Genomic DNA, 17,030 nt, shown 5'->3' on the forward strand with positions numbered 1-17,030 from the left:
TAAAAGGGTCAAAGCAGTGGTCAAAAATTGATGGATAAGTGTCTTGAAACCTCCCTCTTGAAGGAATTCAAGTCATAGGAAGGTGGAAATACAGAAGCAGGCAGGGAGTTCCAGAGTTTACCAGAGAAACGGATGAATGATTGAGAATACTGGTTAGCTCTTGCGTTAGAGAGGTGGACAGAATAGGGGTGAGAGAAAGAAGAAAGTCTTATGCAACGAGGCCGCGGAAGGAGGGGAGGCATGCAGTTAGCAAGATCAGAAGAGCAGTTAGCATGAAAATAGCGGTAGAAGACAGCTAGATATGCAACATTGCGGCGGTGAGAGAGAGGCTGAAGACAGTCAGTTAGAGGAGAGGAGTTGATGAGACGAAAAGCTTTTGATTCCACCCTGTCTAGAAGAGCAGTATGAGTGGAACCCCCCCAGACATGTGAAGCATACTCCATACATGGACGGATAAGGCCCTTGTACAGAGTTAGCAGCTGGGGGTATGAGAAAAACTGGCGGAGACGTCTCAGAACACCTAACTTCATAGAAGCTGTTTTAGCTAGAGATGAGATGTGAAGTTTCCAGTTCAGATTATAAGTAAAGGACAGACCGAGGATGTTCAGTGTAGAAGAGGGGGACAGTTGAGTGTCATTGAAGAAGAGGGGATAGTTGTCTGGAAGATTGTGTCGAGTTGATAGATGGAGGAATTGAGTTTTTGAGGCATTGAACAATACCAAGTTTGCTCTGCCCCAATCAGAAATTTTAGAAAGATCAGAAGTCAGGCGTTCTGTGGCTTCCCTGCGTGATATGTTTACCTCCTGAAGGGTTGGACGTCTATGAAAAGATGTGGAAAAGTGCAGGGTGGTATCATCAGCGTAGGAGTGGATAGGACAAGAAGTTTGGTTTAGAAGATCATTAATGAATAATAAGAAGAGAGTGGGTGACAGGACAGAACCCTGAGGAACACCACTGTTAATAGATTTAGGAGAAGAACAGTGACCGTCTACCACAGCAGCAATAGAACGGTCAGAAAGGAAACTTGAGATGAAGTTACAGAGAGAAGAATAGAAAACCGTAGGAGGGTAGTTTGGAAATCAAAGCTTTGTGCCAGACTCTATCAAAAGCTTTTGATATGTCCAAGGCAACAGGAAAAGTTTCACCAAAATCTCTAAAAGAGGATGACCAAGACTCAGTAAGGAAAGCCTGAAGATCACCAGTAGAACGGCCTTGACAGAACCCATACTGGCGATCAGATAGAAGGTTGTGAAGTGATAGATGTATAAGAATCTTCCTCTTCAGGATTGATTCAAAAACTTTAGATAGGCAGGAAATTAAAGCAATAGGACGGTAGTTTGAGGGATTAGAACGGTCACCCTTTTTAGGAACAGGTTGAATGTAGGCAAACTTCCAGCAAGAAGGAAAGGTAGATGTTGACAGACAGAGCTGAAAGAGTTTGACTAGGCAAGGTGCAAGCACGGAGGCACAGTTTCGGAGAACAATAGGAGGGACCCCATCAGGTCCATAAGCCTTCCGAGGGTTTAGGCCAGCGAGGGCATGGAAAACATCATTGCGAAGAATTTTAATAGGTGGCATGAAGTAGTCAGAGGGTGGAGGAGAGGGAGGAACAAGCCCAGAATCGTCCAAGGTAGAGTTTTTAGCAAAGGCTTGAGCAAAGAGTTCAGCTTTAGAAATAGATGTGATAGCAGTGGTGCCATCTGGTTGAGATAGAGGAGGGAAAGAAGAAGCAAAGTTATTGGAGATATTTTTGGCTAGATGCCAGAAATCACGACGGGAGTTAGATCTTGAAAGGTTTTGACATTTTATGTTAATGAAGGAGTTTTTGGCTAGTTGGAGAACAGACTTGGCATGGTTCCGGGCAGAAATATAAAGTGCATGAGATTCTGGTGATGGAAGGCTTAAGTACCTTTTGTGGGCCACCTCTCTATCATGTATAGCACGAGAACAAGCTGTGTTAAACCAAGGTTTAGAAGGTTTAGGACGAGAAAAAGAGTGAAGAATGTATGCCTCCATGCCAGACACTATCACCTCTGTTATGCGCTCAGCACACAAAGACGGGTCTCTGACACGGAAGCAGTAGTCATTCCAAGGAAAATCAGCAAAATACCTCCTCAGGTCCCCCCAACTAGCAGAGGCAAAACGACAGAGGCACCTTCGCTTAGGGGGATCCTGAGGAGGGATTGGAGTGATAGGACAAGATAAAGATATGAGATTGTGATCGGAGGAGCCCAACGGAGAAGAAAGGGTGACAGCATAAGCAGAAGGATTAGAGGTCAGGAAAAGGTCAAGAATATTGGGCGTATCTCCATGACGGTCAGGAATACGAGTAGGGTGTTGCACCAATTGCTCTAGGTCATGGAGGATAGCAAAGTTGTAGGCTAGTTCACCAGGATGGTCAGTGAAGGGAGAGGAAAGCCAAAGCTGGTGGTGAACATTGAAGTCTCCAAGAATGGAGATCTCTGCAAAAGGGAAGAGGGTCAGAATGTGCTCCACTTTGGAAGTTAAGTAGTCAAAGAATTTCTTATAGTCAGAGGAGTTAGGTGAGAGGTATACAGCACAGATAAATTTAGTATGAGAGTGAATCTGTAGTCGTAGCCAGATGGTGGAAAACTCGGAAGATTCAAGAGCGTGGGCACGAGAGCAGTTTAAGTCATTGCGCACATAAACGCAGCATCCAGCTTTGGATCGAAAATGAGGATAGAGGAAGTAGGAGGGAACAGAAATATATATATATACTCGTATATATATATATATATATCTATATATATATATATATATATATATATATATATATATATATATATATATATATATATATATATATATAGAGAGAGAGAGAGAGAGAGAGAGAGAGAGAGAGAGAGAGAGAGAGAGAGAGAGAGAGAGAGAGAGAGAGAGAGAGAGAGAGAGAGAGAGAGAGAGAGAGACCGATAGATAGATACATAGATAGATAGATAGATAGATAGATATAGATACACACACACACACACATACACGCACATACACATACACACACACACACACACGTCTGGGATCAAGGTACAGTAGTTACTTTCATGTTATGTCAAACACTGTATTAAGAACCTTGGGAGATGGCAGTAGTGCATTAAGAGCATCTAGGATATGGACCTGCAAGGACATTCTGCAGGCTATCTCATCATAGCTTTTCACTAAAGCTTCAACAAGTTCCATATAGTTATCAGCCTTGTTCTTGCCAAAAAAAAAAAAAAAAAAAGCCTTGTACTACAGCAATGAAACACTCCCAAGCTTTTTCCTCCTTTTCTGTGACCTTCTGTAGAAATTCTGAGCACTCTATAATTTTCCTTACTTGTGGTCCCATGAAGATATCAGCTTTCACCTATGCCCCTGAAAGCTTCGAAGGCAGCAGACTCCTTTTCAAAAGCTGTAACAAACTGTTTCATGAGACCCAGTTTTATGTGTAGTGGAGGAAACAAAACCTTTTGAGGATTCACCAATGGCTCATGGTTTGATATTGTGTGCTCCCACTGTAGTGTCAGTCCTTGGAGGCCAGTGCTTTCTCTGATAATGTGCTGCTCTGTCTCTACTATCCCAAAGGCAAAGAAAACAGGGATTCTTGGTAAAACCTCCTTGCAGTCCCATCAAGGAAGCCCTCATCTTGGTCTCCAATAACTTTCCAGCCATACTTGTTTTAGTTCAAAGTTTCCAGTAGGAACTTTATACTGCTGTAGTCCTTAAGATGCACAGAATGAGCAAGAGGCAGAGATGGATACTTGCTTCCATTGTGCAGAAGTAAAGCTTTCAGGCTTTTGGAGGAGCTCCAAAGAGTCTCCATTCATCTGTGACATCACTGAACATTTCCCTTTGTGTCTCACAACACAAGGGGGAAGTCACAGCCTGCCCTCTGAAGACAACTCTCTTCCTTTACACAAAACTACAAGCAACCTAATTACACACACACCCTTCACTCAAAATTCAAAATTATCATGGCGACTCATACACCAGCCTTGGAGTCCCCATCTGAAGAGGGGACCCACAAATGTCCCCAGGTCAGATTGCTCTTCTGGTATTGACTCTAAGAGTCTTGACACCCCCTCAACTCTTTCTTCATTAACTTCTGCAACATTCGTGGTCTTAGATCTAATTTTCAATCTATTAAACCTCATCTTTTCTTCACTGAACCACACGTGTCTGAGGGAACTGACAGTAGCCCCTTTTCTGTTCCCTCCTACTTTCTCTATTCCCATTTTCAGTCCCAAAGCTGGATGTTGCGTTTATATGCGCATTAACTTAACTTGCTCTCGTGCCCACACTCTTGAATCTTCCGAGTTTTCCACAATCTGGCTAAGATTACAGAGTCACTCACAAACTAAATTTATCTTTGTTGTATACCTCTCACCTAACTCCTCTGAATATAAGAAATTCTCTGACTACTTAACTTCCAAAGTGGAGCACATTCTGACTAGTTTCCCTTTAGCTGAGATCTCCATTCTTGGAGACCTCAATGTTCAACACCAACTTTGACTTTCCTCTCCCTTCACTGACCATCCTGGTGAACTAGCATTCAACTTTGCTATCCTCCGTGACCTAGAGCAATTGGTGCAACTCCTTATTCATATTCCTGATCGTCTTGGAGATACGCTCAACATTCTTAACCTTTTCCTAATCTCTAATCCTTCTGCTTATGCTGTTACCGAGAGTCAATCTCCACGCCGAGGATGTCAATGCTGTCCTGTAGACCTATAACGTCTTCCCCGAGCCTCAGCCTTCCATGCAGCTGGTCCGTGTCCTCCCCGTCACATGATATTACCGTGGTCTAGGTTTTGTCGGGAGCAAACTTGACTTGCCACCTCCCTCCCCAGGCCATCACGTCGTCCAGTTGTCTGTTGACGGAGGTTATCACGTCCTGTACTTCTTTTCTTGAGTAGGATCGAGAGAGAATACAGTCGTCAGCGTAGGCACAGGTTGTGGGGGTGCCCTATAGGATGTCATTGAGGTAGATGTTCAACAGTGGTGGTCCAAGGGCTCTGTTCCTTGTGGAACAGAGGCCTGTACTGGGTAGCTAGCTGAGGTATGTCCGTGCACCACCACCCGGAGACTCCTGCCCATGAGGTAGCTGGAGAACAGGTGGAGTAGCTCCCCAGCAACGCCTAGCTGCTCGAGCTTCGCTATCAGGCCTCGATACCACACACAGTCGAAAAACTCCAGCTATGTCGAGGGCAATCACCAGGGAGAGATGGCCAGTGTCGAGGGCGTCGTGCCAGGCCTTAGAAAGGAGGAGAAGGAGGTCTGAGGTGGAGCGGTCTTTTCTGAAGCCAAATTGCTTTGACGACAGCAGGTGGTGCTGCTCGAGGTATTCGGTGAGTTGCTCGCTTATGATCCTCTCGAAGATCTTGCTGAGTACCGAGAGGAGCGAGATTGGGCTGTAGCTACCTGGCTCAGACCTCGACTTCCTTTTATGCTCGGGTGTGACTCGCGCCTCCTTACATAGTGACGGCCAGACCTCTCACTGCAAACAGCAGTGAAGAATTTGTGCGAGAAGGCCAGCGAGCTCATCAGCGCACTTTTTTGAGGAGATGTGGGGTCACGCCGTCAGGACCAGGGGCCTTCCTGGTGTTGACATCCCTCGGGTGTCTTCTAATGGCGTCCTCAGAGATGGTAACGCCCTCCAGTCTTGAGACAATAAGGCGGGGGAGGGCGGGCAGTTGCCTGTCTGGCTCTAGAGTTCTCATTTTTTCACCGAACTGTCGGGCGAGGAGGTCTGCTTTCTCTCTCTCTCTCTCTCTCTCTCTCTCTCTCTCTCCTCTCTCTCTCTCTCTCTCTCTCTCTCTCTCTCTCTCTCTCTCTCTCTCTCTCTCTCTCTCTTTAGGGACTGGCGCTTCAGTGTTTTTTTTTCTTTTTTCTTCCCTTTGTTGCCCTTGACTAGTGTTCTTTTAACATGGAAAATCTATCTTTCTATGTATCTACTTCTCGATGTATATATCTGTCTATTTATTTATCTGTCTATCTATCTATCTATCTGTCTGTCTACTTTGCTAACCATCTATCTATGTACCTACCTGCCTGTCTTTGTGGGTGTGTGGGAGGGTGGTCATCAGCATCAGCAGCAGCAGCAGCAGCATTAATAAAGGCAGCTCCTTGTTCTCTCTGAGATCAGCTTAAGTCCTGTCTTGGAGTTATTTGGTCTGGTGAATCTAATGCATTGTAAGACCCGTGTGCGCCCCAAGATTTTTTTTCAGGATTTATTGTCAGAAAAGATAAGTAGAATCAGTACCCGCCTCCCCACACACACTCCGCCAAATATTTATAATAGATGTATGGCATGGCTGTTAATAATTCAGTAGTTTGTAAATATATATATTAAACTATTTTAAAATACTTAAACATAATAGAATATCCATTTACATATTAAAACAACTGACCGAAAATGGTTGCAATAGAGAGACGACGAAACATGTGAAGGATTTGTCTGTGCGGGCCAAAACTACGACTGCAGCTGAGGGCAGGTGTTGTGTGCATTGAAGGGACTTGTGGCTTGATATGACCATGATATTATACTTTGAAATTAATGTTCGGAAAAATTTGGAATGCCTCTTGATCAAAGAGATATGATTTGGAACGGAACGAACTGCTTGTCCATCTATTTTCTTTCCTATTTCGAGTCCACCCACTTAACATACATACGAAAAAGAAGAAGAAAAAAGGGAATTATTGTAGACTAGATGGTGTTTTGATCCTCTAATTTCCAACTTGCGACCTAACAAACTTTATTATGTACAGTCATTGAATGTTGTATTCAGACAAGAGAGAGAGAGAGAGAGAGAGAGAGAGAGAGAGAGAGAGGAGAGAGAGAGAGAGGAGAGGAGAGAGAGAGAGAGAGAGAGAGAGAGAGAGAGAGAGAGAGAGAGAGAGAGAGAGAGAGGGGATTTGTTTGTATTCCAAAAATAAACTATAATACAAGGGGAGTTAATTGTGCACTGATATATATGTATGTTCTATACACATATACATGTATGGTGTATCTGTCTGTTCATATATCCTCCTATCGAACTAAAATATAAAAATTTCTCTATCTGTCTACTCTCTCTCTCTGTCTCTCTCTCTCTCTCTCTCTCTCTCTCTCTCTCTCTCTCTCTCTCTCTCTCTCTCTCTCTCTCTCTCTCTCTCTCTCTCTCTCTCTCTCTCTCTCTCTCTCTGTATATATATATATATATATATATATATATATATATATATATATATATATATATATATATATATATACATATATGTAATATCTGTCTATCTGGCTATCTATCTATCTATCTATCTATCTATCTATTTTATCTTATATATTTATGGATGTATGTACGTGTGTATGTATGTATTTATATCTATTTATATATCTAAGTCTGCCTGTTTATCTATTTATTTGTCTTTGTATCTATCTATCTGTGTATTTATTTGTTCAATATATAATCACAATTACACACGCTAAAATTGTAAAGCAGAGTGATCGGTCGGTATTGAAACAATTCAATGTTAATAGAAAAACGAAAGTGAAGCGAGATATGGTATGGTTCATGATCCGTGCTGCTAACAACTTATCACTTTCCTGCAACTCTCCTACCTATTCGTCTACATTTTTGTCTACCGCATTGCATGCCTTTCTGTACGCGTGCCTACGAACCTCCTTACATACACTCATACAATTAAACGCATGCGTGCGTTTGTACTTAAATACATTACATTTTGAAAACAAAATGACAAGAATAAAAAGAAGTAACTTAATGATACACTCGTATAACAAAACCTGTCTTCAGACTACGGGAGCCTCTGGGAAGAGCTGCTTCCTCAGCTTTGTGAAGTGTGAGCAAACGGTGAATAACAATGGGCAAGGAAACGGCGTGACATTGCCTGAGGACGGGAAAAAGCCAATATACGTATGGGAGGAGAGCGGCTAACACAGGCTGCAGTCGGAACCGTAAAGCCGCGGCGCCACCTGGTGTTTGATGAAAGAGAGGTCGTCGTCCAGTTCTCCACTGACCTCGTGGAGAGTTACATCGAGTGGTACGCTTGGCCGCCCAGAGCCGTAGCTGCCACCACCACAGTCAGGCCTTATCGTCACGTACTCTGTCACCACTTGGGTCACGTCCTGGTAATTGGTCTGCGTAACCACCTGCGTCTGGTACTCCGTATGAGTGACGTAATTCTGACGGTAAACGGTAGTGGTGACTTCCTGGTAGACGGGCTCCTTGACTGTGACGGTGACTGCAGGAGACCCGTATCCTCCCGCGTGATGGACGGGCGGGTGATGCGACTGCGGATGAACGGTGTAGTGCTGAACGGCGGATGTTAGTACCGGAGACGGAATCAGACGGGGCTGTGGAAAAGGCGGACGCAATCAGTGTCCGTATACACACACACACACACACACACACACACACACACACACAGAGAGAGAGAGAGAGAGAGAGAGAGAGAGAGAGAGAGAGAGAGAGAGAGAGAGAGAGAGAGAGAGAGAGAGAGAGAGAGAGAGAGAGAGAGAGAGAGAGAGAGAGAGAGAGAGAGAGAGAGAGAGAGAGAGAGAGAGAGAGAGAGAGAGAGAGAATCACTAAATAAAAGGGAACTGAAACAGGAAAGACGAAGCTGTTAAATGAAAAAAAGAGTCTTATGTTTCAGCTATACGTAGCTATCTGATAGTCAATCGTGAACGTATTGAAAATAATGTAATAATAATAAAGACAGTCTATTCAAGAGTCTTCATATAGCTAGGAAATACTCGTTTTATTATATTCATATGGATAATAAGCTAATAATACGTAAATGCTTTGTAGCTTCCTTCCTCCGTTACGAAAGATCTCTATCAAGGGTATGCAATTGCTGGGGCGCGTGCGTGTGCGTGTATGTTTTGCCTTACCTCCGTGACGGTGATGTAGTCGGTGGGAGGCAGGTAGATGGACTTGGTGACGAGAGACACCTGGACATCCGGTACGCTCTCCACCTGAGTGATGGTTTGTGTTTCTGTCAGCACTTTGGTTCTATACACCGGTGTGTAGCTCACCTCCACCGTGGTCTGGTACACGCTGCTGGTTTCCACCTGCGTCACCACCTGGAAAAAAAATATATATTGTATATTTTACGTTTTACTGTAAGTGGACCTTGAAAAGCACAAAGAAGAGGTAAACAAATGAAAACTTAGTCATATATTTTCTCAAGGATGGGAAAACCCAACTCAAGGAAATTATAAAGATTTGTTGTAACGCACCTCAGTGACAGAGCTGTACCGGGTAACTGGAACAGACGTGGTGTGGGTGACGGTGATTATGCTTCGAACGACATCCGTCACAATGGAGGTCTCTACCAGGCGCTCATGCTTGGTCTTGTACAGGATGGACGGCACCACGTTCTCCACGTACTCAGTGTGCACCTGCGGAACCTTGGGACAAGAGAGAAGTGGATGACTGGTGCCCTCTTTGGGACTGAGTGATTATACCAGCTGATGCTGCTTTATGTTCAGAGTGCGCAGAGGAACTACTTACAGGATGTGCTTCGGTGACGTACTGGGTGACGTAATGCGTCAGAGGATGACACTGAGGCACCTTGACGTTCAGTACGTGATGCTGCTTTAGAGGAGGTGGGGCTGGAATGTGCACTGGGGCGATGACCCGGCCGGAGCTGCCTTTACCCCTTCCCTTACCCTTGCCACCGAATAAAGAAAATCCACCACGAAGGCCCTTATTAAAAAGATTTCCTCTCTTTCCACCTCCCTTTTTCCCACCAGACGATCCGGAGTAGATAGAGATGGGTGCATAGGAGACTGGAGGTGGCGGAGGAGGATGGTAGGAATGCACTGGGGCATGGTAGACTGGAGCTGGAGCATGGAGAGCACCGTACCCTCCCCCATCAGCCATTGTGAGGGCGACTCCGGCGGCGGCTGTGGCCAGTGCCCAGAAGACCCAGGCCATGCTGCAATGGTGAACACTCTTAGCCCTATACTAAAGGGCTAAGCCCTTCAGTATAGGGCCAGGTTTAGTTTTGACATGCATTACCCTAAATTTTGTAACTTTGGTTATGTATAAAATATGTAATGAAATTATTTTTATTCATATATATATCTTCATTACATATCTATACAGAAATGTACATATAAGGTCGGGACTCTCTAAGCTCGGACCGTCTTGATAAGTCTTTGATTCAGATATTAAATTTGTTATAAATAGGTCTGCTGTGCTTAGCTGTGGCATTGTCACGCATTGTCACTCATAAGAGGAGGTGCCGGAAGCGCCACTACTTCGTGACTGAGCTCACAATCTTCCATGGGTTTAATGAAGTCTTAATTTGTCACTGGAACATTCATTACCTTGCCTCACTCACACTCACTATTGAGAAGCTCATGGTCCTTAGTTAATAATATGTAAGACTAAGAGTTGTGGTTGTGAGGGACATCTACATTATCTGCATTATTAGTTTACGTGATTTTTTTTATTTTTGTAACAATAAGCCGTTTGTTCAGTACCTTGCAAAAGCTGTGGGAACTGCTGCAGTGACAACAATCGCCTGGTACAGCAGCTGGTATGGTCGGTCAGTCCCAGGCGACGAGTGGCAGCAGACTGAACCACCGATTTTCGAAGCTCTCACCTTTATAGCCTCGACCCGACCGCCATCGCGCTCAGCAAAAAACTCGCGATACCAGACGGGAGAGAAACAGGTGGTATGAGGAGGGAAGTTGTGGAAGGCTGGAAATGGCTGGCAGTGAACGTGTGTGAAGTGTCAATATAACAATGAACTATGGAGTAATTCAAGTAGGTTCACGAAGATTCAGTATTGCATGTATTGCATTAAGAATCTAGTTTATTGTTTCAGACACTGTTATTATTGAAACATAAGAAGCTCTTCGAATTTAGACATTTAAGTACTTCGTACTATAATTACACTTTGTATATTAAGTTGATAGGAAAACCGCTAATGATATAAATGTTGGAAAAAAGTTACGTAGCTAAATGCAAACAATAAAAAAAAAAATATTCGCTGGCGTAATTCTTTAGAATAGATGTCACGTTTTTACGTCCACATTACCAGGAAGTCATGTAAAAAAAATGGTGAGAAAAAGAAAGGGAGTCACAAGCTAGTGTACTGGATAATGTGTGGTGATACAGTGCTGAAAATTCGCACATTAACGGAACTTACGTGTATTTACAACAGTAAGATAAATTAGTACCTCTTGTATTAGACCGTGCAGCTATTCCTAAAAAAAAAAATAATAATAATAATAAATAAATAAATAAAAGAAGAAAAATAATAATAATAAGGAAATAAATAAAATAAAATATAAAAAGTAAACTTTAGAGACAAAGTATGATATCATTTTCACAGCGGTGACCCATGTCAGACGTGGCGTGAAACTTGAGTATTGGCGAATCAAAAGTCCTAATGAACGTCGTCTGACTCTTTCCAGGGGTGCCATGTTTGACCCGCCGCCACACCCACCCCAGCCAGTATACCCCAGCCAACCCGCCCCAGCCAGCCCGCCTGGCAAAAACTAAGTGACTGGGTACGACTGTGTAGTGACTGTTATGACTTTCCCTCACTAGTCTACGTGGTGGTGGTGGTTGCGATGGCTTCTTTCACACTGCGACTCGAGGTGCTGGCGTGATCAGGATAGGCGCGGAGAGATGGGATGTCTTATTTGTTCTTTAACACATGGCGATTCCATCCCACCCCTCATTTCTCTCTTGGTTCTTCTCTTGATTTTGACTGATTGGCTCAAGGCGGCGCATCAACGGGTCACATAGTGCAGTACTGTTGTTAGCGTTGAAGAACTTAACTTGTTTGTCTGTGTATCAATTACATTACCGGCGTCTTTGTCGGTGGGTATGATTGAAGTCCCTGCCAAGAGGAAGCTATGCACTGGTCTTTACTTATTTTGATCCCTTAAATAAAACATGTTGTGTCCAATGTAATTTCCGAAACTATAGATGTTTTTATTATTTTACTGTCCCCGCCCCTTTTTTGGTGGTGCACAAGCTTTATTGGTGTGTATTTTGAAACTATCCTGTGAAAAAAGCATATTCGAAGTGATAATTGTACTTTAGTTGTATGGTTGCTTACATGTTACTGTTTTTACGCAACCTGAACGTAACGCCTGGTTGCTCCTCGGCCACATGCCTGAGAACAGCCTAAGTATGAGAAAGGAAGGAACGAGCGGTCGCTTAGTATGGGACTTTCACTAGGATGCGACGGGAGGCCGGGCAGTCGAGGGAGCGCTACGGGGCGGGTCCCGGTTTCAGCCACACCCGGGTTTGATGAGCTGCGGGCGATGGTGTCTTACACTACATCGCTCCCTTTCTCCTTTCCTCTCATCATCTGGAATTGATGGGACGAAAAACAAGGACACCAACAAGAGATCAAAGTATAGGAAAAAAAATATATATATAACAATGGTCATTGATCGATATTTGTTTGTATTGATGAAATTCCTTTCTGAAGCTAAATGAAAGGCAGGAAACATTGATATGCAAGGGTTTGCTGATGTAAGCAATCTGGTCTAGCGAAAACAGGGAATTACTTGAAAGGGAAAGAATTCAGGTGGCAAGAGAATAAAAAAACAAAACAAAAACAGGCGGAAACACTGGAGAAGTAAAGACAATGTAACCGAGGCCGAGCTGGACTGGACGGCCAGGCTGGGTTGAGGGAGGGGCCAATTTTCGAGTCCCTCTCTCCCATACCCCTAGAAAAGTGGTTCAGGTCAGTCACTCTCCCTTTCACCGACGGACCTCCTTCAGGGCTTAACCGCAAACCTCCCACTTTTTTTTTTTTTTTTTCATCAGGAGTCTCGTGGTGCCGAACTTTATAATGGGTGGGGTGCATTCACCTTGCTGGGAATTCTGGTGGCGAAGAACCAGAAGCTAATGCCTTATGAAACATTTACTGTACAAAATCTATGCATATTTTGAGCCAAGGAAGAAAACTCAACATAAAAGTATTTTGGAAAGCAGAGAAGCATGCGGGCGAGGTGTATGGGCAGGCGTGAAGCTCAGGAACAACGCATCACCAAATGTTATGTAATGTTATACAGTGCGAACGTTTTCTGCACACTGAGTACAAAATTTTCCCCACTCATTGCTGCTTATGTATCGGGGTACGGAAGGAGAAGACGACGGAGAAAGTAGCAACGCAACTTTTACTCTCGTATGGGCGACTTCTAGAAGGGCACCGCAGGCTCAACCTGCCCGCCCATCAAAACCTCGTTTTTTTTTTTTTTATAACCTCTCTCTCTCTCTCTCTCTCTCTCTCTCTCTCTCTCTCTCTCTCTCTCTCTCTCTCTCTCTCTCTCTCTCTCTCTCTCTCTCTCTCTCTCTCTCTCTCTCTCTCTCTCTCTCTCTCTCTCTCTCTCTCGTAACGTTACCCTTCAGTATTCATGGCTGGAGCTGGCGAGCTCATCACTAGTGTGGTAAGTGTATTCAGAGGGAGTTTTATTGCGTCATTCTTTATTTCGTCACGGAGATCGTGCTTCTCTTACATTTAACACTTGTGCACATGGGAACCAACGTACCCTGTTAAAAGATCAATCTTATGTCCTGGTGTTATTCTCTGTGAAAAAAAAAAGCTGTATTTTTTGTCTTTACCTGTAATAGGAGTGGTAGTGGTGGTGGTGGTGGTAGTAGTAGTAGTAGTAGTAGTAGCAGTAGTAGTAGTAGTAGGAGCAGTAGTAGTAGTCATTTTGATAATAGTTTTATTGTATAGTATAGTTTAGTTTATTGGCATTAATTACAGAAAACACTATTCTTAAATATTACATAAATTATTCAGAACAATCTGCCGAGCCGTGCCTCTCTGGCAGAAGAGATAATGAAAATATGTCTGATCAACTCAGCATAGTCAACCTGTACACGCTAAACAGCATTATATGAGGCGGCAATACATACATACAAGTATAAAAAATATTTACAATTACATAACTTAGTAAGAAAAATAGGGAATGATTAATAGTAATGTTATAAAGTTAATGGTGTTAGTAGTTGTGCTATGATAATTGTTGTTCTTGTGGTAGTGGTAGTAGTAGTAGTAGCAGTAGTAGTAATAGTAATAGTAGTAGTAGTAGTAGTAGTAGTAGTAGTAGTAGTAGTAGTAGTAGTAGTAGTAGTAGTAGTAATAATAATAGTAGTAGAAGTAGTAGTAGAACTAGAAGTAGTAGTGGTAGTAGAAGTAGTGGCAGTTATTATTGTTGTAGCTGTTGTTAATGTTATAGCAGAAGTAGAAGGAAGGCACGTCGTTATAACATTTAGTCATATGGGGGAAAACTTGGTAGAAAATTTGTTATATACCATTATGGCTTTTTTTTTTTTTTTTTCATTAGTCATGGGTTTCGATTGTAACAGGACATTGGTACTTGTATCAGAAACCTGAAGAAACATCTCACGAAAGAAAAGATCGAAGATTTATATATATATATATATATATATATATATATATATATATATATATATATATATATATATAATATATATATATATATATATATATATATATATATATATATAAACTAGCGATCAGTAAGTTTACTTGCTGGTCTTTATTTTCTCACAAAAGTAAACCTATTACTTGACTTAAATTTAATTAAAGGAGAAGGAAGTTTGTTGTTAGGTTATTCAGTAACTGGTTACATCCATACCATTAATTAAGTAGTGAAAAGTGCAGAATACATCGAACCAAAAAGCATGGCTTTTACGAAATATTGTATATCTCTTCACTTCACTTTGCTAAACCTCAGTAGTTATGAAAACACCCAAGAAACCAAAGTAAAGGGGCAAACGTGTGAAGATAACAAAGAAAAACATATACGCCATAGAACTACAATAGTCAAGAAAAAATATTAGGAAGTGGTTGAGAACCTAAAATGTGAAGAAGCAGGAATTATGATAAACAGAAAGTGCCAGAATAATTTCAGATTTCTCTCCTGAGATTGTTCTAACTACTTAATTCACAAATGAATTTAGAATTTAGGATTTACACAAAGGAAACTAGAAAAGAAAGGCGTGACACTGAGTACGAGTAATGTGTGTTTGGACGTGGCGATCTCGCTAATCTGATTCCCGGTCCTGCTGAATACTTTTTTTTTTTTTATGCTGGAGGGACACCGGCCAAGAGCAACAAAAATCCAGTAAAAAAAAAAAAAAAGAAAAAAGGCCAACTGAGATACCGGGTCCCCGAAGAGAGTCCAAAGCGGTAGTCAAAATTTGAAGGATAAGTGTATTGAAACCTCTCTCTTGAAGGAATTCAAGTCATAGGAAGGTGGAAATATAGAAGCAGGCAGGAAGTTCCGGAGTTTACCAGAGAAAGGGATGAATGACAGAGAATACTGGTTAACTCTTGCATTAGAGAGGTGGACAGAATAGGGGATGAGAGAAAGAAAAAGTATTGTGCAGCGAGGCCGCATGAGGAGGGGAGGCATGCAGCTAGCAAGATCAGAAGAGTAGTTAGCATGAAAATAGCGGTAGAAGATAGCAGGAGATGCAACACTGTGGCGATGAGAAAGAGGCTGAAGACAGTCAGTTAGAAGAGAGGAATTGATGAGAAAAAAAACTCTTGATTCCACCCTGTCTAGAAGAACGGTATGAGTGGAACCCCAACCCCCCACCGGACATGTGAATCATATTCCGTCCTTGGACGGATATAGTCCCTATACAGGGTTAGCAGCTGGAAGGGTGAGATAAACTGGCGTAGACATCTCAGAACACCTAACTTCATAGAAGCTGTTTTAGCTACAGATGATATGTGAAATTTCCAGTTTAGATTATAAGTAAAGGACAGCCGGAGGATGTTCATTGTAGAAGACAGGGACAGTTGAGTGTCACTGAAGAAGAGAGGATAGTTGTCTGGAAGTTTGGTGCCGAGTTGATAGAAGGAGGAATTGAGTTTTTTAAAGCATTGAACAATACTAAGTTTCCTCTGCTCCAATCAGAAATTTCAGAGAGATCAGAAGTCATGCGTTCTGTGGCTTCTCTGCGTGAACTCTTTACTTCCTGAAAGGTTCGACGTCCTACGAAAAGACTTGGAAAAGTGCAGAGTGGTATCATGAGCGTAGGAGTGGATAGGACAAGAAGTTTGGTTTAGAAGATCATTGATGAATATAGGAAGAGTGTGGGTGACAGGATAGAACTCTGAGGAACACCACTGTTAATAGATTTAGGAGAAGAATAGTGACCGTCTACTACAGCAGCAAAGGAAACTTGAGATGAAGTTTCAGAGAGAAAGATAGAAGCCATACGAGGGTAATTCGGAAACCCCAAGCTTTGTGCCAGACTCTATCAAAGGTTTTTGATATGTCCTTTGGCAACAGGAAAATTTTTACCCAAATCTCTAAAAGAGGATAACCAAGACTCGGTAAGTCAGTAGAGCGGCCTTGACGGAACCCATACTGGCGATCAGATAGAAGGTTGTGATGTGATAGATATTTAAGAATCTTCCTGTTAAGGATAGACTAAAAACTTTAGATAAGCAGGAAATTAAAGCAGTAGGACGGTTGTTTGAGGGGATTAGAACGGTCACCCTTTTTAGGAACAGGTTGGATGTAGGCAAACTTCCAGCAAGAAGGAAAGGTAGATGTTGACAGACATAGCTGAAAGAGGTTTGACTAGGGAAGGTGCAATGCACGAAGGCGTAGTTTCAGAGAACAATAGGAAGAGGACCCCATCAGGTCCACAAGCCTTCCGAGGGTTTAGGCCAGTGAGGGCATGGAAAACATCATTGCAAAGAATTTTAACAAGTAACATGAAGTAGTCAGAGGTTGGAGGAGACGGAGAAACAAGCCCTGAATCCTCCAAGGTAGAGCTTTTAGCAAAGGTCTGAGCGAAGAGTTCAGCTTTAGTGATATATGTGATAGCAGTGGTGCCATCTGGTTGAAATAAAGATAAAGGAGGGAAAAAAGAAGCAAAGTTATTGGAAATGTTTTTGGCTAGGTGCCAGAAGTCACGAGGGGAGTTAGATCTTGAAAGATTTTGACACTTTCCATTAATGAAGGAGTTTTTGGCTAGTTGGAGAACAGACTTAAACTGATTCCGGGCAGA

The 17,030-nt window shown here is 42.6% G+C and overlaps 1 protein-coding gene across 1 annotated transcript in view; it reads right to left on the reverse strand.

Annotated features, from left to right (window-relative positions):
• Nucleotides 1–7,372: 7,372 nt before the first annotated feature.
• LOC135107112 (uncharacterized) overlaps nucleotides 7,373–17,030 on the reverse strand; it is a 12,727-nt gene continuing 3,069 nt past the window's right edge. Inside the window, exons 4-9 of the mRNA XM_064016822.1 lie at nucleotides 11,336–11,493; nucleotides 10,481–10,700; nucleotides 9,504–9,930; nucleotides 9,230–9,400; nucleotides 8,882–9,073; nucleotides 7,373–8,344 (exon numbers count right to left, since the gene is read on the reverse strand). Coding sequence (XP_063872892.1) covers nucleotides 7,922–8,344; nucleotides 8,882–9,073; nucleotides 9,230–9,400; nucleotides 9,504–9,930; nucleotides 10,481–10,700; nucleotides 11,336–11,493 — 1,591 coding nt within the window. The 3' untranslated portion in view covers nucleotides 7,373–7,921. The remainder of the gene's footprint in view (nucleotides 8,345–8,881; nucleotides 9,074–9,229; nucleotides 9,401–9,503; nucleotides 9,931–10,480; nucleotides 10,701–11,335; nucleotides 11,494–17,030) is intronic.

This window comes from Scylla paramamosain, chromosome 14, assembly GCF_035594125.1.
Source record: "Scylla paramamosain isolate STU-SP2022 chromosome 14, ASM3559412v1, whole genome shotgun sequence".
NCBI classification, from domain to species: Eukaryota; Metazoa; Arthropoda; class Malacostraca; order Decapoda; family Portunidae; genus Scylla; species Scylla paramamosain.